This window comes from Camelus dromedarius, chromosome 15 (genome assembly GCF_036321535.1).
Source record: "Camelus dromedarius isolate mCamDro1 chromosome 15, mCamDro1.pat, whole genome shotgun sequence".
In the NCBI taxonomy this organism is placed as follows: Eukaryota; Metazoa; Chordata; class Mammalia; order Artiodactyla; family Camelidae; genus Camelus; species Camelus dromedarius.
This window is the reverse complement of record NC_087450.1, coordinates 53,991,927-54,015,846: the sequence shown is the minus strand read 5'-3', so window position 1 is coordinate 54,015,846 and position 23,920 is coordinate 53,991,927. Positions and strand designations below refer to the sequence as shown.

General features: G+C 39.2%; 1 protein-coding gene across 2 annotated transcripts in view; it reads right to left on the bottom strand.

Annotated features, from left to right (window-relative positions):
• Window positions 1-23,920, bottom strand: part of NBAS (NBAS subunit of NRZ tethering complex) — a 277,368-nt gene that overhangs the window by 234,521 nt on the left and 18,927 nt on the right. Inside the window, exons 7-9 of one of the 2 annotated variants that reach the window (XM_031466598.2) lie at window positions 19,906-20,039; window positions 17,936-18,069; window positions 16,358-16,456 (exon numbers count right to left, since the gene is read on the bottom strand). In XM_031466598.2, the coding sequence (XP_031322458.2) occupies window positions 16,358-16,456; window positions 17,936-18,069; window positions 19,906-20,039 (367 nt within the window). Of the gene's footprint in view, window positions 1-16,357; window positions 16,457-17,935; window positions 18,070-19,905; window positions 20,040-23,920 lie in introns of those variants that run through there. The other variant, XM_031466600.2, reaches the window with a different exon arrangement.

Genomic DNA, 23,920 nt, shown 5'->3' with positions numbered 1-23,920 from the left:
CCTCTGAGTAAAAGATGGAGAAAGGAGGAGAGAATGGAGTACAGATCAACCAGTTAAGAGGGAACACAGTCTGGAAACTTGAAGATCCTGACAAATTATTATTAGTGATGTTCATATACGATAATGGTCTCATGTTTATGTTTTTCAGAGTCCTTATTTTTTAGAAATACATGCTGAGATATTCAGATGAAATTACATGCTGTCCAGGATTTGCTTCACAATACTCTGGGCACAGGAGGGGAGGAACAGCTGAGGCTAGAGATTAAATGAGCTTGGCCGTGAGCTGACTGTCAACCGAAAGGCAGGCACGGAGGAGTCAGTATACTCTTCTGTGAACATGCTTCAAATATTCCATAAGGAGCTTTTTATTCAAAAGTCAATTTGTTTGGAAAAACCCCTCTGAATAAACAGAAACAAAACAGCTAATTTTGAATATCTACATTTCTGAATTTAGTCATAGCATTTTCTCAAACAGAAAACATGTGATTCTCATAAAACATATCTTTAAAAATCAGAAGCCTATCGTTATAATAAAAACAAAACACTGCTGGAGAATTCAACAAATCCCTAAAAGGCCAGGATACAGCAGATCCTAATAAGCGAAATAATTTTCCTCTACTCAATGTGCAACACTGAGCATATGTAACCATATCTATATTTATAGCAACCACTTAATTCTTTCTCAAGGGGTTGAGCATTACTAGTTAATCTGCACGACTATGTCATAGAGAGGACAGATGTCATTATCTAATTTTCAGATTAAAAAATATATGTATAAGACTTTACACTGCCTGATTACTGAAGAAGAGCTAATTGAGAGTTCAGATTCTTCTTATCTCCTGGCCTTGATCCCAGAAGACACTTCCTCCCTGTGAAGTCTGAGAAACACGGCCACGCATAGATCAAACTGGCTACGACAAGATAAGCTCCATTAAAAATAAGAGATTCAGTAACTGCTTCTAAAACAGCCTTTCCTCCATCCATGCCAGACTGAGGAGTAAGTGGAGAAGATGCAGACTGATGGAACCACTCACGTGCTGTTCCCACCAGACGGTATGGCAGCTTCAGGACAGGGATGCCCCAGCGACAAGAACGCCCGTGTGTTCACCGAGACAAGCAGACCTGTGCGCGTAGGTGTGTTTACAGGGAGGGGAACTGAGATGACTTCATCAACGTGTTCACAAAACAGGTAACCAGCAGCTACTGTGTGCCAGGCAACGTGCAGGCACTGAGCAGACGGAGATGAACAAGGTATTCTCTCGGCATTCAAAAGGCTTGCTCTCTGATTGAGGGCACATGGAAAGAAGACAAGCCCAGAGCCCAGGAGTAAATGGTTCAGAAGGAAAACCACCACAGCTGGAGACGACAACCCCGCCCATGCCCACCCAAGGGCCGTCTCTGTCGTACCCGCCAAGGGGCGTCAGCCCCGATTCAAGGTGTTAACTTGGTCCACCACTTTACTGCTTTACACGACTCAGTGCTGACTGGGGCGCATCTACAAGTGATTAAGGGGGAAAAGGCAGCTTAGCAGGGATGCCTGGCCTAGTAAATAAACCTTCTCCATCACGATCACAGTGTTAGAAGTAGGCTTCCCAGGCAACACCAGCCAGAGCGAAGTGAAACCATGCAACTGAGATGCAGACAGTCAATGGGAAAGAGCGCAGTCTGAGGCCCAGCACAGGATACACAACAAATGCTCAGTGAGCGACTGAGTGAATTTAAATCTCCAACTTTCTCCTCAGGTAGCACGGAGAGAAAGGTGCGACAGACACCACCTTCCCCTTGCCTGCCCTCATTCTCACTAGGTTTCAGCAGTAAGACATGAGAAGATGAGGCAGGGAGAAGGGAGGGAAACAGGGATGAGGAGTCACCAACTGACAAACAGGGCACCCGGCCGTGCTAAGGGGAGAATCTGGTAAAGAGAAGCATCAGGGTGAGAATTTCAAAATGTTCCTGAAAGACATTAAGAGTTATAAATAAAGACAGATGTACCATGCTTTTTGACAGACTCTCAATAACTTGAAGAAGCCAATTCTTCTTAATTAATCTATAAACTGAATGAAATTTCAAACAAAATCCCAACAGAACTTCTTATGGGACGGAACACACTGATGTGACAGAACTAAACAAATATGAAGTTCACACGCAAGGGCAGAGCTCTAAAGAGGTCCAACTCAACTCACACTTGACAAAGGATAATCTACTCCTTTGTAACTTGTGCTTTGTGCATCTTGACCTGTTAAAAACTTTCCTATCTCACTGTCAAGACATTTTCCTTCAAATTTGACCATGTTAAAATCTAAAACTTCTATTTGTGAAGTAAAAAAAAAAAATCATATACCAGGAGATGTTATTTATAACATATAAAAACTAACAGAGCATATGGTTTAGCGACAAAATCTATAAAGATCTCCTACAACCAGCCCAAAAGAAAAATGGACGAAGAATAAGCCAGTCACAAAACGAAAAACACAAAAGCCAATAATATAGATTAAAGCAACACAGATTTATACCAACCACCCTCCAGAAAGTTTAAGGACACAGTAACTCTTATAAAGTACTAGTGAGACTGGAGCCATCATTTTAGAGACTGAAATGACAACATCTAACAAATGCACACCCAAAACAACCCCCCAAATTCTGTTCTAAGGAAACTCTAGGGAAATTCTTGCACAGGTATATTTATCTCTTGATAAATGCAGCACTATTTATAATGCAGAAAAATTAAAATAATTTAAATGTTTAAAAGGGACAGATAAATAAATTCAATAAATTGTTCAGGGAAACATATACAGTGTAGTGAGAACGAATATAAAAACACACATTGGAAAGTCACACACCAAAATCATGTGAACAGGTGCCTCTAGAAAGGGGAAGTGAGATAAAGGGATGGAAGCAGGAAATTTTGTTTGTACTATGGTCTCTCTCTTATTTACATGTTTGCGTGTATCTACATACACACACACACACACACACACACCCTTAAGTGAAAAACAACCTTAATGTTTGTTAATAATGAGTAGTAGGCACTTAGGTGTTATGTCATTCCCGATACTCTTCTCTCTTTTTTTAACTTAAGGAGGAATGTCAAGATACAGTATCCCTTGTCTGAGTCTATTTCCGGTTTGTATACAGTTCACAGACAGACAGAAAACAAACCACAGTTACCCAAGGGAAAAGGAGCTGGGAGGGATAAATTAGGAGCTTGGGTTAACATATACACACTACTGTATATAAAACAGACAAACAGCAAGTACCTACTGTGTAGCACAGGGAATAATATTCAATGTCTTATAATAACCTATAATAGAAAAGAATCTGAAAAAGAGTATATACATACATATATATTTGTATATATATGTATATGTATAACTGAATCACTCTGCTATACACCTGAAACTAACAACATTGTAAATCAACTATACTTCAATAAAAATTTTTAAAAGATATAGTATCTCAAATTATGTACATAAATTTGTCCACTTAATGAAGTCCAGGAGAAAAATTCAGTGAATTGGTTTCATCTTTTAGCATCAACCCACAAGTCTAGTGAAATACTGAAAATGAAATTAGCATATCATTTGCTTTGTGACATTTTGAAGGTGTTTATAAGTTAATAGTTATATCTAGAGCATTCTGTAATTTACTACTGAAAGGACTGTTAGATTTTTGCAAAAATTAAGACCACAAACAGACAATACTGTAGAAAATAATTTATAACATCAATGTTATTTTATGCTGCAGTAAGTTCCTCCACCCAGAACAGTTACACACAGTGGTAACCATAACCTTCTTAAATACACAGAGCATTGGGCTCTTAAGTACTTACTTTAAGAATCACATTTTGAGGCAAGTAATTGTTTTTAAATTATTCTACAAAGATATAAAGCAATACAGAATTTCTAGTGTACAAATTAAATTCTGAAGACTAAAGCATATGATGTGTAGGAATTAAAATTTAACTTCTCCTTAACAAAAACACAAGAGAGAGAACAAGAAAGAGATTAACTTTCTCAATAATCTTCAACCTCAGAATTGTGTGGAAAATAAGAGAACCGTGGGCCTAGGAGTCAGAGGTATCAGGGTCACGTACCTCTGCAACAAAGTAACCATGTATTAGTTTCCTTCACCATCAATATTTATAAACACAAATGTTCGCTAAGCAGTGAGGAAATGTATGAGGCAGGCAAAAGCCTGCTTACTAAACCACTTCTCATTCTCAGATTCACCGGCAGCGTCGTGGCGAGCCCTCCCAGGGCATCAGTACCGACCACGGTGCGAGGCTGGGGGGCACGCGCTCTGTCCCTCCCTCCTTTCTCAGATGGCTGTGGACACACACTCAGACATGGGAATGATGATGGCACCGTCCACTCCAGGGGAAAGGACAAGCCAGCACAGACCACTCCTGCAGGGACCTCCTCAGTGACCCTCGAGTTAGGTAGAAAAACAGCCTAAGGGATACATTAACTGCATGGAGGAAGGGGTCAAGCAAGGCTTCACAGGGTAACATGAGAGAAGGGTTTATTCTTTAAACAACTTCCCAGAAGGAGACAGGGATCAGGTAAAGAGCCTTCTCGGCCAAGGGGACAGGACGTACCAGAGCACAGAGAAGAGTCTGTAAGTGGTGCGCTGGGAGAGTGACAGAAGACGCAGCGAGTGCTCCCAGCCTATAAAAGGCAAGCAGGAACAGCAGGACAGAAAGTTCCAAGGGGTCCTTAACAACACGAAACGGTTTATCGTGCTCACTTCCCAGCCACATATCACTATCCACCTTCTAAACTGTAAGTTATTGCCTCCGTCACTAAATGCTAAGCCACCTGGACACAGAGACTGTCTGTACCCTTCACAGCACTGACCACAGCTGTTTCACCCCAGAACCATCTAGCTGCGCACTATGTGCAAAGAACTACAGGGACACGAAGATAAATAAGACACAGTCCTTGTCCTTGGTTTAACCTCTCCCGCTTCAATTTTCCCCCCTGAGAAATGAAGGGGCTGAGCCAAATGATGGATGAAACTCTTTTCCAGCTCTGACACTCAAAGAGTCTAAAACTCAAAGCAGGATGGAGGTATCAGACAATAAACATAAACTGTAAGTGACGGAGCCAAAAAACAAAAGGAGTAAATTAAACGAGCGAGAGTAAAGGCTGAGGCCAGAGCAGAACAAGGGGCAATCGGAAGGGGGTGGTCAAGCCCACGTGAGGAAAGCAAGGGAGAGACACAAGGTGTGCCCCCCACATCACCTCCACACACACACGATCCTGACGCGCTGGGGTGGGGGGGAGGGCCAAACGTGACACTACAAACTGATTCCAAGAAGAATCATAAATAGTTTATTAAGAAGGGTCTTCAATCTAGTAAATGTTGGAAGAATCTGCCATCTAGTGGCATAAAACTCCTTTAAGCCAAGGAAAGAAATTTGGAACAATAGAGCAAGAAACTCTTACAGGTGACCTGTTCAGTGAATGACCAGTGGGCTTGTGGCATACAGCCAGCAAGAAAGGGAAAAAAGAAAGAAAGAAAAACTACACGTCCTGAAATTAAAAGTGCTTCAGACCACGCCTGGCAAAGTGAGGGCTCAAAAGCTGTTTCCTACTACTTCATGACCTTCTCTTGGGATCACAGAAATGTTCCTGATTTTAATTCATTTTAATTTGAACTTAGACATTCTTTACACAAATCTTACTAGTTCAACATTGAAAATTCTGTTAATCTTGGATTTCTTGGATGTCTTTGCCCCTAGTGCCGCCCTCAATCCACAGCTGAAGCCAATAATCATCTAAAATCCTAATTTCCGACCAGTCATTAGGATGGACAGGCCGCTTCTCTGCAAAAGCACAATGTAATATTAGTGTGTTCAGCATCCATCTACCTGGTCCATGTCATGTCCACTTTGAATCCTGATTTCGGAACTGTCCAGGTTCTAAAGCCAAATTCTCACCTTCTGTTTCAATACCAGCAGGCTGAGTTTTGAAGTCTTGCTCAAATTTGTTCTCAGGAAAACAAGTCCTCTCTTTGAAGCCTAGCCCCCCTCTCTACTGAATGCTGCTAACGGCGGTCTGCCAGGCCTCTCTGACAAGGGGTCTTTCTGTAATGCCTGCTACCCAACCCCCTGGCACAATTCTGCTCTGTTCAATGCCACTTAGTAGTCTGTACCAGACGTCCCGAGCAGCTTGGTAAAACAGCCACAGACAGTCTGTGCCCAGGACAGTGCCAGCCAAGTGTGGTCAAGAAAGAATGCCTTGGCTTGAGGTCACACAGCTAACAAGTAGCACAGGTCTCCTGCCTCCTAATCTAGCACATTAGCTTCACAAATATGTTGAGTTTTCTATTTGTTTATAAAACACAATGAAGCAGCATTCCTTCATTCCCACAAAGTAAACTAACGGTGCCTCGATGGTCTGTTTTCAGCTCTCTACTCCCCAGAGAGCACCCCAACAGTGAGCATCACTCCCAAGCGCAAGAAGAAATTCAGCCTGGCCCAAGTCACTCCTTAAAACTGCATTTCCATAAATCTTTGCAGAGGGATTGTGGAGCCGTCCTTAAAACCAGGGGGAAAACACCCTCCACAAAATACCTTGCTTAAGATTAATGAAATTCACTGACATACAAAGTTATCATAACAGGTTAACTGCAATCTGAACACTCAGAGAACGAGAGACAAAGAGAGACTGGTTGATTTAGTTGCTGAACAGACTCAAAACTATACAAAGGTCTACAAAGGCCCACTTAAATATAACTGTAACATAATGAGAATGAGCCCCTCCTATCAAAGAATTGCCAATCATAGGGGAGATGGATGGGTCACAGCTGATTTACAAATAATTTAACTTTTGTCAATGCTAGGCCAAAAAAGGTCAAACTAATAAAGCACTAATTTCAACTTAAAAGACAGCCAGCTGGAGGCTGTCAAGGACCAAGATACTCCTGAGTCACAGTACCTGTAACATATCTGGATGAAAACAGATCACAGGGTACAGCCAAGATTTCCACATCCCTGCCTCCCCACCTCCCCAGAAATAAATGCCTATGGAGCCAAAAAAAAAAAAAAAAAGATTAATCTGTGAAGCTCAGCAAGTCTTTTACTTCACACCCAAGGACTGTCATCTGCACCGAGACAATGCAGCTTTCTCCACAGACAACAGCACCTCTTCCTTTCTCTTCAAAACACCAACCTGAACTTATGGAAGGAATAATTTCTCACACTGGAGGAATGAGAATTTGAAAGGCAAAATGGAAAGCTCCTTAATATGTTGCTCTATTACTGACATTCATACTTCCCAGGGACAAGGCCGCACATTAATCTCTCAGATGTCAGTGCCCCTACATTATCCAAGGCCAAGTGCAGGCTCGCCCTGCAGTGGGAGATAATCAACATTATAAGATCATGACTGTACTACACACTCCTTTTCTAGGAGCAATCCTTCATAAAATTATTAATCTCACCTAGCTAGGGTTTGTGAAAAATTTCCCAGTGCAATTTATGCCCAACTGCTCCTCTAGCTGTCACTATAGTGTATCTTTTTACACATCAATGCCCTGATTCTCACAGAATATATATGACCTTAGGAACCTGAGAGAAAGATGTGCAATTTGATGGCACTGTAACGGCTGTAAAGGTCCACTGATTAGCTTCCGAAAGCATTTCATAGATCTATACATGGAACTTACACTTTATGAGAGAACAAAATTTACCCATGCCCTTGGGTAAACCTTTAATGTAGGGAACTCTGAACACTATCTTCTCCACAAGATCAAGTTTAAACATTTGTGGGACGAACCAAATTTCCCTAGACAAAGGTGACGTATTACAGAGACTGTGGTCCCTCCCCATTCTCTACTGCACCCCTTCCTTTCTACGGCCTCTTCTACTGTTTTCCTCACATTTTGTGCCAGAGACTTATCATCATGTCCTCAGAGCTCATTTACACAATAAACATTTTTGATCCCCCACTAAGTACTTGCTATTTATTCAGAATACTCCCTTTAACCCAGGAGTGTAAAGGACCCATGTATTTAAATGCTTAGAGGTTTGTTTAGGGGAAATGAGAAACCCACACGAGATGACCTAATCGGGATACACAGAGCACAGCCCTTTAACACTTGAGCATGCTATTACTTACAGGTATTCCTCAGTGTCCCCTAAAATTAAAACAGCTTTCTAAAGACGATCTCCAATTCCACCTTCTGAGCCTTCCCCAGAATAGCAGAAATCCCCACCAGTGCACGCTTAGAAGAACGCAATAACCACCTACTCTTCAGCCAGTTCACTCCCACCTAGCTTGCCTGTAAGTAGCTGAGTTGACACCCTAGCTTATTAGTCCTTGCAAATGTCTCAAGTTCTTTCTGTAGGATCTGTATTTGGCCTAAAACATAGTTAACTAAAAGGAAAAAAACTTAATCATCCAAATGCTTGGGCTCTTCCTTTGTACAACCATGACATACGTTATTAATCAAACCTGGTTCTTCCCCGTTGACTCTATGAAACATGGGTATCTTTCTTAACACAAAGATAAAAGTATGCAAATGAATGCCTGCTTAAAAGATTTTTCTTTTTCTTTCTTATTCATTCCTTTATTTACTACACTTTTACTGAAGTGTGATTTATAGTCCATGAAACTCAAAGCCAGGAGACATCTTTAACGGTAATGGAAATATTCTAAAACTGATTATAGTACTGGTTGCACAACTCTATATATTTACTAAAATCATTGAATTTTACACTTAAAATTAGTATCAAAGAATCATCAAGGATTCTGAGAATGGATGGCTTCTGAAAAGGGGCCAAGAAAGGAGACATGTTTTCAAACTTCAGTCTCTGCTGAGATGTAATTTAGGATCTAGAAAGAATTACCTTCAAACACTAATTATCTGTGTATTTTATCAAGGAATTTTGGGAGATTCCAAGTTGAAAAGTCAGATTTTGTTTATAGAAATTTACAGTAAAATTAGAATTAAAACCTCAAAAAAAGGTGTTGAAAGTATGTCATTTAAAAATATATATAGTAGTCCCACTTATCCACAGTTTCAACTTCTGCATTTCAGTTGCCCACAGTCAACTGGAGCCCAAAAGTATGAAACGAAAACTTCCAGAAATAAACAATTTGTCAATTTTAAATGGAATGCAATTCTTGCACCTTCCCGCGCCATCCTGCTCCATCCTGCCCGGGACGTGAATCATCCCTCCGGCCAGTGTACCTCACATTTAGTCACTTAGTAGCCATCCAGGTTATCAGGTATCGACTGTCAAGGTACCACAGTGTCTATGTTCACATAACCCTTATTTTATTTAATAATGGCCCCAAAGCATAAGACTAGAGTTGCTGGCAATTCAAATACTCTCTTTCTAGGCCTAACTTATAAACTAAACCTTATCATAGGTGTTATGTATGGGAGAAAACATGGTGTATAAAGGGTTCAGTATCATCTGCAGTTTTGGGCATCCACCGGGGGTCCTGGAACATATGCCTCGTGGATAAGGGGAGACGACCAGGAATAGATGAAGTCTTGTATTTAAATGAACTCCCATTACATGGGTGCCCTTACTTGTGAATGTATGACTCCCTAAACAGACGGTACACTCCTGGAGGGCAGGCACTACATCTGAATCTCCACCACCACGCACGGTACCCACCTGTACCAGAAGTTTAATACCATCCTTCTAAGAATGCAGAGGAGGTATATGAGATGCCTCTTAGCTGGAATCAGGGTACAATACAAGCCAAGACTAAGAGAACACTGAGAACAGAAAACAAAAGGCAGGGAAGTGCTGGCTGGGGCAGGTGTAGGAGGGAGAGTAGGACTGGAATACGAGGTAGTCCGGAGACGGTAAAATGCATTCATTAGGCTGTGAGTTTGAATATGTAAAAAGAAAACAGTCAAAATCAGCAAATCCAAGAGCTTATCCCAAAGCTTCTCAATTAACTTCCATTTCATATTACCCAATCTACCACCTGAGTTTATATTCAACCGTGTTTTCGGCATCAAGCAAAACGATGAACTTCATTTGTATATTATCAATTTATCTCAACTCCAATCTGGCTGATTTATTTCACATTTGTAAAATCTTTGTGGATGATAAATATCACATGCTCACCCTACTAAAGTAGCTAAATTTTTTAAAATGTGATGAATATTTCAAGCTTTCATTAAACAAAGACCACATAATGGAAAATATAAACAAACTAGCAATATTTTTGTCATGCACAGAAGAGCGTTCACACATACTCCTTGCTTTATAACAGTTTTCATTCAGAAATCTTAATGCAATCATCCAACTGGACTGCTACCCAAAATTCCCTATGATTGCAGAACCAAGAAGAGGCCCTCCTTCTACAGTTCCGTAACATATTTACCTTTTCAAAATTTTTATCTTGAGACCACTTTCCCAGAAATACCTTTATTTACCTACATCCTAGGCCAAAAAGTAAAAACCTTAAAGAAGTAATAAATGTAATCTGACTTAAGTCAAATTACTAGCATGTAATAACTATTTAGCATATGATTGATTTCAAACCTATGGTCCCAAGTGAACCACACTTACCCTCCTGAAGGAAAAAACAAACCTAATATTGACCTTTGTAATAAGTCAAGATAATGGAGTAGTCACTGTGAAATACACTAAACAAAACAAAAAACCAGCAGAGGATTAAGATATAAAATATACTTCTTTTAAAAGAGCCAAGAAAAATAAAACAAAACAGAAAAATGTGGAGAATGCAGTATACAAAATAGAAGAAAAGAAAAAGAGAAAAGAAAAATCGAAAGAAACAGTAATTCTTCTCTCCTCAGAAAAATCCAAGGAGCCAACAGATGGAGAAGTATCAATCAACCACCAACAGAGCTCCTGCACCAGAGGTGACTGCTTTTACAAAGATCTATGCCACATGTATTTGATGCCTTCACTTATCTGACATTCTAGTTGGAAAAATATCTAGTCCTCAAAATAGAAAAAATTCAGTACATATAAATAGATATCTATATTTATATCTGTATCTATCTATATATATCTATCTCTCTCTCACTCTCTCTCTATATATATATGCGGTGCCCAAAGTGTGGCACAGAACAGCAATTCTATGTCTGAAAATGAAGAGGCCCTAGTTGCCTGTGGCTTGAACTAGCACACTGTCATCTGTAAGTCACCCAGCCACTAGTATCTCCCAACTACGTCAACATTCCTCAAACCATAGCTGATCATGTTTCCTCATCTCAAGAATCTGAGTCCCTAAAGAAGAGAAACCCACGCCATGCTGCTGACTACCTGACCTCAACCTGCCTTTCCAATGCCCTATCTCCCACCACAACCATCACCTCTCCTCCCCTCTCACACACACCCTACAGGGCCAGCCAAGCTACAACACTTGAAATCTCCCAAAAATACACTGTGGCTTCCCACCTCTTGTCACTTCACAACGTCACTCTGTCTAGAACACTCAACATATCCAGATTACATCCATTCTCCATAGTAAGTCCTAACATCACTGGCCATACTTCTCTGATCCTTCGAAAAAAGTGTATCTCCTTTATCTGGATCCCCACATCACTGCATCTCATCACTACAGCTGCACTTTTTTAAGGCCCTTACTTCTTTCTAGCTTACATTCCTATTATATATGTACATACACACGTGCACACACACACAGTTTATCTATATATACAAACATACATATTTAAGTAGAGAAAGAAATATGTATTTGAAATTATAAATATAACATATATTATAAGTATATACATATACACATACTAGATACACAGTTGACCCCTGAACAACGTGGAAGTTAGGGGCACCAACCCCCAATCCCTAGCAGTCAAAAATCTGTGTATAACTTTACAGTAGGCCCTCCCTGTGCACACATGCATGTAGTCCTCAACCAACTACAGATCACATATTACTGTAGTATGCATGCAGTGAAAAAAAATCCATGTACTGGATCCGAGCAGCTCAAACCCATGCTATTCAAGGGTCAACCGTATATACATATATATGTAATGCATGTATACATTATTTCTCATTCAAGAATATGAGACCTTGAAGTCCAGACTGCTCTTCATCTTTGTATCTTCCACAAAGCTAACACTGCGTGTTGCACACAGCAGGCTACAATAAATAAGACAGTAATAATGGAAAGCAGGCCGGCTAAAACAATAGAATAGACTTCCTACTTCATCGATCTCCGTAATACAGACAATTCCTCTAACAGAACAGATATACTTTTTAGGAGACAGCAGATTCATTTTTTTAATGTATGTAAGTGCTGAGAAAAAAAGATATTAATAACTATGCATTAAAACAACAAAAATTAGTTGAACTAAACCAAGAAAAGGCCTTAAAAGAGCAAAGACCAGATCTCATTTGACCATAATAAAACATGCTTTCAAAGATGTAAATGTAAAGAAATAGGTCATATTCAACAGAAATCACACCAGCAATTGGAGTGTCATGGGTGTGATATATGCACTGTCTAGGCTTAGCAAAATTCACAACAGAGCTGAGAACGTCAAAGCAAAATATATTCTATCCCCTTTCTAGTAGCAAAATTTTAATTCAAGACTTAATGTGAAGCTATACAAGGAAAATATAAGAACTGAAATATAAAAACAAACATTAAAAAGCCATACTTTGTATAAGAAGTTGACAAGAACAAAAAACAGCAATCTTCTTATTCTCCTAATGTGTTTTCTATAATCAGAAGAAATGTTTGATTTAAGAAAATGTAATTATTTGCAGCATGTACAATTACACTGAATTTTATAAAATGTGAAGAACTCTAATAACTCTGCATGTGATCACTCAACCTCATCTAGAGTAAAACAAAGGTCTATTATCATTTCAGATTATTTATTGCATTTAGCATATTCTTTTCTAATTTTTTAATTTTTTAATTGGCTAGACTTTTGAAACTGATTTTCAGATTTCTTAAGAATATATCAACTGACTCTTCAAGACAGTATCTACATACACATTACTATACATAAAATAGATAAACAACAAGGATCTATTACAGCACAGTAAACTATGTTCAATTTCTTGTAATAACATACAATGGAAAATAATCCGAAAAAAGAAAGTATATGTATAACTGAATCACTTTGCTATATACCTGAAATTAACACTGTAAATCAACTACACTTCAATAAAACAGACAGTGTCTACACAAATTAAGAAAAAATAAACAGTATTATTTATTCAATGCTATCATTTCCTGAATACCTACTATGTATTTAATCCTCAAAACAACTAGTGGCTCACTGAATACTCATTTCAGTTCCTTTTGCTCTTTCTTAAGAGAGATTCTTAAAATAACTACAGAGAAATTCTAGAAATGAGAAACAAAAATTGAAACTGAAACACAACAACTAGTTTAAAAAAGAGATGAGGCACTGAAGAATTAGTAAATTAGAAAATAGATAAGAAAAATTAACCAGAATACAGGGTTTTTTTCTTAAACAGGATCATATGTATAATTAACTCATTATATTTATAATAGATCTCAAAAGTGCTTCAAACCACTTTCTTCATTAAGTATACAGCTATACAGAAAAAAATCTTTTTACTTCTCTTTTTCAACAACAACAAAGGGAAAAAAAGAGAATGAGAAAATTAAAGGTGAGTCCAGGAAACTCAGTATCTAGATAACAGCCATTCTGGAGAGAAAAGAGGAATCAGAAGGAAAGAAATAATCAAAGAACTAATTCAATTAATTTTCCCAAAAGTGAGTATTCAAAGTGAATGATCAATACTATGGATATAAAGGCATAACACAGTCAAATTTCAGAACACTGAGGGAAAAGAAAGAAAATCTCAGCTTTGAGAGAGAAGGGGGACCAAAGAAAAACAAAGAAAAATCGATTTTTACACTTGAGTGACATTAGAATTTTCAGGAACAACACTAGAAGCTACAAGACAACTGAGCAATACTTCCAAAATTCAAAGGCAAAATTATTTCTAACCTACAACTCTATCCAGCCAAATCATCGATTAAACATTAAGATAGACTAAAGCCATTTTTAGACAAACAAGGCCTCAAAAAATATACTTCCCATGTACCTTTCTCAGAAAGTTATAGAACGTGGTGATTCACCAAACAACCAAAGGAATCAACTAAAATAAGCTAAAAGTGGTCACCTTTGGAAAGCAAGAAAGGGGGTGGAGGAGAAAGTTTTCCAGCTATTTAACATTTGGAATTATGTACAGAGACAACTCATAAAATCAAAGGTAAATTATAAGGAAAAAAAAGACAAGCCATTTGTTGGGAGAGGATACTCATCATGTATGTAGTCAACCCAGAATTAATATCCAGATTATAGACAAATATCAAGACCAAACATCCAATAAAAAAATAAATGAAACAAAAAAAGAATTTCATAGATGAGGAAACATGAATGGCCAATAACATGAAAAGCTTCTCAATATCATCAACAATCAGAGAAATCAAATAAAACTACAATGAGTTATTCTTTTACACCTTCTAGATCAGTATTTAAAAGTCTAACATCGTCAAGAGTTGCCAGTAAGAATGAGAAACAACAGAAACTTTCATACGCTGCTGATGGGACTGTAACTTGGGAGAACCAGTCTGGAAAACATCTGCATTACCTAATAAAGTTGAAGATGTATTTACCCAAAAATTCAGCTATTCTGTTCCAAGTTACATATCCTGCAGAAACTCTTGCACACGTGTGAGAGGAATGCACAATAATTTTGGCCACAGTACTATTTTTATAACCAAAAATCCAAATTTCTACTAGAAACAAATCAAATTTTCATCTACAGAACAGATAAATATGTTGCAATATATTCCCCAAATAAAATATTCTAATAGTACTTAAAAATGAATGAACTAGAACAACATACAATAAAGCAAGTCACAAAGCAAGACTTGTATGTCTCCTGGATGATGCCATTTACATAGTCAAAGAGCAAAACCAAATATGCATAAGTGATAAAACTATAAAGCAAGCAACAGAACGATAAACAAAATTTAGGACAGTAGTTATCTTTAGGGAGTCAGATGGGATGGGATTAGGGAAGGACAAATGGGACTTCATCATGTGTGTGCGTGTGGCAGGTGGTGTATTCTTTGGTACTATAAAAGTTTTATAATAAAATTCTGAACAAAACACAAGGACAGACCCATGATTGAAAAGAATACAAAACTTGCATACATTAACCAAAAAACTTAAGTCCACTGAGGGCCAGAGAGTTTAAGGACTTACCAAGAGAGTTAAGCCTCAAAATTCAGAACTCAAGCTAGGTTTGTCTGACTCAAAATTTGACAACCTTCCCTTTTAGACAACCAAAAAGTTAGCTTGGCTAATTTATAAAATATATATAAATTTCATTTTCAAATAACAAAATTAAAAGAGAAATTATTGGAATTAAAAATGCCAAAAGTTTCAGGTGACCATCAATGGAGAGGGCAAATACCCGGAGCAGTGGCATCCATGAGAGTGGGACATGCAGATACACCTCATTTCTCTGTGTTCAGCTTTATGACGGTTCACAGATACTGCATGTTTTACAAACTGAAGGCCTGTGGCAACCTTGAGTCTGAAGAGCAACTCTACCAATGCCATTTTCCCAACAGCTTTTGCTCACTTCGTGTCTCTGTGTCACATTGTGGTAATTCTCTCAATAATGAAAAAGTTTGGATTATTATTATATTTGTTATAGTGATAAGTGATCAGTGATCTCTGACGTTACTATTGTAATTGGTTTTTGTTCTGTTTTACTAAGGTATGCACATTATTTTTTTAGACATAATACCATTGCACACTTAGACTACAGTAGACTGTAAACATACTTTTACAGACACTGGAAAATCAAAAAATTCATGTGACTTGCTTTGTTACAATATTCTCTTTATTGGGTGGTCTGGAACTGAATCCACAACATCTCTGAGGTCTGCCTGTAGTCTGAAGACTCAACTGTGCAATAACCAATGCAGCCCTAATTTGCCACGAAAGCAAAGAGAAGGGGCGAACACCTCCCGAGGCCCTTGTATGCAAGGGCGTTTTGTATGCACTGTTTTGTTAGACCTCTCAACGATGCTAGGTGTTAGGCACTATCTTCATTTTACAGATAAGAAAAATAAGATTCAGAGAGCTAAGGGAGAAGACAGTCCTTAGTGGGTATTCCCTGTGCCCCTTCTGGCTCAGAGAAGCCTAGTCTGCCAGGCGGATGAGCAGGAGTGTTCAGAAGATGACTACAACAATATTACAGACACTAAGAGAACTATACACAAGAGGAGGAAATGAAGAAGCCAAAAGAAAAATCAGAACAATTTCTTCTCTCTGAAACTGTGCCAACATCCACCTAATACTCCACCAAATATGAGAACAAATGGTTGCTTACCTGTGTCCAGGATGGTAAACAGCGGTGTTGATTCCATGAGGATAATGACTACTGAAGCTGAAACAGTGACTCTCCTGATAGCTCTGATTTGTTCCAACGCTAAATTTAAGAAGATAAATAATAAATAACATTAAACCACAGTGATACCACTACATACTCACTAGAATGTCTGTAATTAAGACAGACACCACTAAATATTGCTGAGGATGTAAAACCACCAGCACTCTGATACATTATTAGTAGAAATATGGATGACACAACCACCTTGGAAAAGGTCTGGCAGCTTCTTATAAAGATAAACTGTATCTACTCTATGATTTAGCAGTTCCACTCAAAGATATTGACCCAAAAGAAATGAAAGCATATACCGGTAAAGACTTGAACAAGACTGGTCATAGCAGTTTTATTCACAATAGCACAAAACTGGACACTAAGAGCTCCATCAATAGAAGAATGGATAAAGAACTCCAAAGTGTTATCTCCTGAATGTTTGTGACTCCCACAGACTGTATCTTTGTATCCCCCCAAAATTCACATATTAAGCCCCTAATGCCACTGTGATGATATTTGGAGATGGTATCTTTGGGAGCTATTGGGTCACAAGAAAGGAACCCTCATGAATGGGATTAGTGCCCTTATAAGATGAGGCCAGAGAGCCAGCTAGCTCCCTTCCCACCACGTGATGATACAGGAAGTCGGCAGTCTACAACCCAGCAGAGGATCCTCTCCAGAACCTGACAGTGCTGGCACCCTGACCTCAGATGTCTAGCCTCCAGAACTGTGAGAAATAGATTTCTGTTGTTCAGCCACCCAGTTTATGGTATTTTGTGATGAGCAGCCCAAACTAAGACACATGAGATATTCATATAATGAAATACTAATCAGCCATTAAAAAGAATAAACTACTGACACATGTGAAAATATGGATGAATCTCAAGATACGCTGAATGAAAGAAGATGGACAAAAAAGTACATACTCCATGGGTCCACTAATGTAAAGCACTACAACAGACAAAAGCAACCTATAATGGGGGAAAAAATTATAAACAGTAGCTGCTCTGAGAGTGGCTGTGGGCAGAGGTTTACTGGGAAGAGGCATGAGGGAACTTTCCAGCACGATGGTAACGTTCTGTATCTTGATAGGGTTGAATCGCACACGTGTGTGCATTTGTCATAACTCACTGGCTTGGGCACTTAAGAGCTGTGTATTTCATTGTATGCAGATTTTATCCCAAAAGAAAGAAAACTATAAGCAAATGTTGAATTTTAATTAATATAAACATAAATATTTTAGCATGCATATCATTAATTCAAGTACTGACTCTGAAATACGTTAAAAAATAAGACTGATAAATGGCCAGATAAAGAGATGGATAGAAATATAACACAGCAAGTATAGTAAGACACTAAATAGAATTTTAGTGGAGGTATATGAGAGTTTACTAAAAAATTCTTTCGACCTTCCTTCTATATTTGCAATCTTTCAGAATAAAATGCTGGTGGCGGGGAAGAAGCAAAATCTGAAAGAGAAATAAACATTATTTCAAATAGGACATCCCAAAGAAATCGCACTCTTACCTTACAAGGTAGCTTCTAAGTTCTCCTCGGTAACTGATGACCAAGAGCTCCGCAGACCACTGTGCGCTTGCTTCGTACTCTAAAAATATCAACCCAGCAACAGCACAGCCCAAATCACCTGCTGAGCCAGACGCCTGCAGGAGAGGGAGAAGGCAAGCTACTAAAAAGATGCCAGATGGACGTTAACTTATGTATAACTGGAAGATATCCAAGACACTGGCCTTGCTGGGTGTACTTTAAATAAGATGGCCCCAGAACTGATCTGTATTTGAAGAACCATGCAAGCCAGAGTGCCCAGAACTAGACACTCAAGTCTAGACCAGCCCTTCCAGCCACAGGCTGGGAACACAGCAGCCTGTTTGGGTGAGATGTTCACCTAGTAAGTGAATTTCTGTTTAGACTACAAGTCTAGGGCAAAAAAGAGGGAGAAAAAAAAAAAGTAATGCCTCAAAGAACTCTAAGATACAGAATTCAGATATAAAGTTTCAAATGTTAATTTCCACTGCCAGTGGTAACCAATACTGAAAGAAAATCTCCAGTTATTTCCATTTGCCTAATCAGCAAGTTAAAGGGAAGGACACTTACAACACTCACTCAGTGCCAGTATTTCTACATTGCTAAGTACCTGAAGGCATGTGCACCCCAGGAAGCACATGTAAAAAGCCCTGAACGGCTCCTCACTGTCCAGAGTCACTCTAGACGTAATAAAAGATGACAGCCACATGAGGCTACTGAACCCTTGATACCTGGCTAGTCTGAACTGAGAGATGCCAAAAATAAAAATACACACCAAATCTCAAAGACTTGGTACCAAAGTAAGAATGTGAAATATTTCTTTAATAACTTTTACCTTACCATTTTAACATGTAATTGTTTTGGATCTGTTGTATTAACTAAAACATACCAAAAACATTTCACCTGTTTAACTTAATGCTACTAAAATTTTTTAAACTACACATTGATCACATATACAGCTCACATCACATTTCTATCAGACAGTGCTAGTCTAGAAAACAGAAATTCAACCTTCTTACTTTGTTTCCCCAGAACTTCCGTAACAGGAGCCACTGTACTTTTTCAATTTCTGTTCACTCATTTCTGAACAAAAAATCATTCTCTGCATCATTGGTTCTCATCCCTCGCTTCTCATCAGAATCCGCTGAAAGCCCTGAGACACCATTAACGTCTGGGTCCCACTCAGATCCATTAGATCAGACTCTGCGGTTGGAGCCCAGGCAACACAGTAGTTTTAGCTTTTGGTTTCCTTGTCTTTATAAAGTTTCCCAGGTGATTCTAAGATGTAGCCAGAGTTAGAACCACTGTTCTACCTGCCCCTGTACTTTGACCATTTGAGGAAAGAGGATACAAAGTAAAAAGCACTGAATTCCTGAAAGAGATACTTAGAAACTGGATCACATGGGGGAAGGTCACTGCACCTCCTCACAATCTACGTTCTCTAAACTGTAAAATGAGGGTAATATCTACCCCATCTTCTCAAAGGGTATTATGAATACTAAATAAGAATATATCACAAAGTCATTAATAAAGAATAAAGCATGGTACAAATACAAGTTATTACAACCACTAATTTTTTTTTCCTCCACTTGCCATTTCAATTTCTACCCCTTTAGTGTAACAAATTCTAATTCCTCTCGAAGCCGGTTCTGTTGCAATGGCCCACTGACTTCTTTCCTTCACTGGAACTTCACACCAGATTTCTGCACCTCCAGTTAGGACTGACTTACTACCACATTTTAAGAATGGTAGACTATGTCTGGACAGTGCATTACAAACACAAAGAATCAGTACTGCATGTACAGATCTCTAACTAGACTTAAGTATCTTAAATTCACAGCTTATTATTCTGATTTACAGTTACACTTCCTCTCTCATTACATTCATTCATTCATTCAAGTACCTATATACGAAAGGCAGTCAAAGTACATTTTCTGTTTAAGGTGTATACGAACCGGGGTAATAACGAAGAGTTCACTTCCCATGAGATCAAACACCCGCACAGTCCCCGTGCTTTCGGCATAGGCCAGCAGGGTACAGTCGTAGCTCCACGCCACCCGTCTCCACTGGGGTTTCGGGTCTTTCGGAACTAGAATGAAAAGAAAAGAAGTGCCTTTAACATTACAAGGATAGTAAACACTTGTAGTTCCTGCAACTAAAGAAAGTATTCGAGTATTACCTCATTTCCTAAGGGTCTCTAACACTTCTGTTCGGTAGAAAGTAACAGTTCCCAGAAAGTAAGAGTGGGAAATACAGACCCTGACAAGCCTGCTCCCGCTTATGTGAGCAGCCCCCGTCTGCTAAACCTTCAGGAATGATACACCTCCAAAGACTCAGGGAATTCAGAGAGATCAAAAGCACAGAGGCCGGGCAGAAAATAACTGCAATGCAATGAGTTCAGTTCCTCCAAAGGCAAAAAAGAAAATTTCAAGTGAGATCTTTTAAATATGTATATCAAATATAGACACTAAAGAAATATAAGGTGGGATGATACTGACACAGGATTAGAAAGAGAAAAAAATACATATGTGCATTAGTCAAGTGAATCAAGAACTGAGCTTAGCCAATCACACAATTAAAAGATTTTGATCAGCAACACCTTCATCATCCAACACCTGTATTTCCTTCTGTTCTGAATTGTTCAGTACAGCAATAAAAAGGCCACCAGCTGCACAAGAAAAAGGGGCTGTGAAACTCTAAACTGTGTGAGGTTTGTTTGAGGGTTTTGATCTTTCGTTTGCTTCTGTTTCCCCTTATTAGAATATCAGAACTGAAGAGACAGGCTGGACCAGTGTCCTCCCTTCACCGACAAAAATTCCAAATGGTTAGGAGACTCGAGGTGACACCACAAGTCAGGATTAGAATGAAGCCCAGAGCCTAAGGGTTCCCCACGCAGTGTGTGCCCATCACAACACACTGCCCCTCGGCCAGAGTCTGGTTTAGCCTGAGGGGTGCTGCCTCAGATATGTTTCCGGAATTCATCGCCTTCTCTCTATTTTTCTGCTGATATCCCCATTCAGACTGCATCACCTCTCACTTAGTCTCTCACAACAGCCTCCTAACTGATCTTGCCACCTTCAGTCTCCTCTCTTCTAATGCTTCCTCAATAGTATCCAAAGATACCTTTGTAAAGTAGGAAGATGACCAGATCGCAAGCTTCTGCTGCTAAATCCCTGATGCTTGTCCATTTCCAACAACATCAAAGTCCAAACTCCTCCACATACATGAAAGGCCCTTCATGAATGGTCCCATCGTAGCTGTCCTCCCACTCCTTCCTCCATCAGACACCTAATGACCCACTAGTAACACAACTGGTTGGCGAGTAAACCACACATGCTCCTGTCTCTGTGTCTACCACACACAGCCGTTTCCCCTAGAACATTCATCTCCAACACTGCTCAAACGGTTCGTGTTTATTACAACTGCGGTGACAAACTGCCACCTCCTCCTCCTTTGACACTCTTCAAAACTGACCACTGTCCTCTCTGTGCCCCCAAAATGCTGTACAACCATCCCTCATAGCATTTTCACACCAGATTATGCTGTTTACATGACTGTTGCCCGCACAAGTCTGAGACGACATCTCACTCAACACTACCACCCCACAACCTGGACTGGGAAGTGGTTACTGTTTCCCTGATGAGTGAGACCCAAGCCTGTCAGGAAAATCTACAGCAACAGGGCAAGGAAAAGCTAAGGGCTTACCATGCTCAGAGACTAACAATTAAATGTGAGTTGTGTAACCGAAGTCTTCTCTCCACCTGAAGAAGGTACTATAGGGTTCAAGTTCCCTCTTATCTCTGCAATATATGTAAAACATGTTCTAGACATGGAAAAGTTCACCAAATGCCAATGAGTTTCTTCATTATGACTATGTATCAAGAGGTGAAAAGGCATGGCAAAAAAAAATCTGAGAGAAGCCCTCGAACACAAGAGGGTCTAGTGAATTTTATTAAAGTCTAACAAAATACTGCATATACCCTGGAAAAGCAGTTTTTTAAAGAGGGGAATAAAATGAACAAAAAGATCAGTTCTCTGTCCTCAGATAGCTTTAAAAGGAAAAAAAATCGAACTTGGAAGTAAACTTAGGCACAAAATGACCAACAACACAAGACTACAAGACCCGCATCTACACAGATACTATGTAAACACCAGCAAGAAGGCAATTCAATACCCTGAGAAGGATTCACGAGCTAAAGAAACACAGCAACATTTTTCCATTATTACTGTTTTACTTGAGGTAACAGATCTTTCCTCTTATTTCATTTTGATAAGAGGATAAACAGATTTACGCACCACATTATATCTGTCTGAAGTAAGTTCCATCCGAAGGAAATTTGTCTTTACTATTACTTCTAGTTATAACCAGTAGCTCCAGAAAACTCAGCATGTGTTTTGACCCAGATAAAGATATATTTTCATTACAAGATAAGGTTTCACATAACAATGCGAAAATAAAGACATTATCACCAGGTTTTTCCAGCACCCTATGTGGTTTTGGAAATAGTACAGATTTTCACAAAGCTAAGTGACAATGAAGTTTTCTGAGAAGTATTCAAAAAGGCTGAGGATAAAATTAACGAGCAATTTGACAACTGCCGTGTTCCTGGTGAAACTGTTTACACTCGCTCATCTCCTGCACCAGCTGCAGCCCCTTCAACCTACCCAGACGCCAAGCTCCTTTCAGCTCAGGGCTTCTGTCAGTGCTGTCTTCTCTGCCTGGAACACTCTGCCCCTGGCTCCTTTTCATCTTTCTCATCTCAATGTAAGTCTCACCAGCCCTCTCTGACCACCCTGTCTAAGCAGCCCCGAGACCCCACTGTTCTCCCCCATTCCAATGATTCCACATCTTTTACAGCCCTTATGCCAGGTAAGTATAGTATTTGTCTACTTTTCATTGTATGCTTTAAGCGTTAAGCTCTGAGTTCCACAATGTCAGGTGTTGCCCATCTTGTTCATCACTTTACCATCAGCACCCAGGCCTGTGCCGTACACAGCAGCACTCAGGTGCTAAGGAGCACGCTTCAATCCAGTGCTCATTTACCCAAACTAGAAATGGAAAAGGGAGAAAAATAAAACGAGGAACACCTGGTTTTATTCTCAGTGATGCCATGAAACAGCTGGGTGTGACCATGGGGCAATCACCAAGGCTTCACGGAGCGCTCTCTCCCAAACATCCTCTGACTTTTACATTAAAAATCAGCAACAGCAAACTCGTGGCACTAGAAGGACATGCAGAGGAGCTAAATATTTAAATGTGTGAAGTAACAGTGTTGGTGGAAGATATGGGAAAAATTTTACAGTCCTAGAATAAGCAAGGTCTAAGCATGATAAGAAACTCGGAAGTTACAAAGGAAAAAAGAAAAATGACAAATGCAGACACCAAAAAAAAAAAAAAAAAAGCTTCATGGAAAAAAAAAAGAAGCCATAACACATTTAAAAGACAGATCGATAGGGAAAAATATTTGCAACATTTATGACAAGAGTAACATTCATACTACATAGAAAAACTACAAACCAGTAAGGAAAAGTCAACTAATGTAAGAAGAATATAGGCAAAAGGATACGATCTAACAATCCACAAAAAATAAAAATAAAAATAGCCACTTAACATGTTCTAGCTAATAACTAAAGATATGCAAATTGAACATGAGATGCGTTTCTCCCTGTGCCTGCAACCTGATGAATATGTTAGAAATAGGTAACATACGGTGCTGACAATGGAGAAGAGAAATGGCTTCAATCATATCTTTTTCATGGTTGTATAAATAGGCACAACTTTCAGGAAGGAATTATGGCAGTAGCTGTCACACTGTGAATACTACACCTACAGACAAACAGGTGTCTTTTCCAGCGCGGTTAGAAGGGGAGGGGAGTGAGATGGGCAAGAGAAATAAGAAGCCAGTCTAAACTTCTGCCAAGAAAGAAAGAAAGAAAATGTGGCTCACATCCTCACAATGGAATACTGTG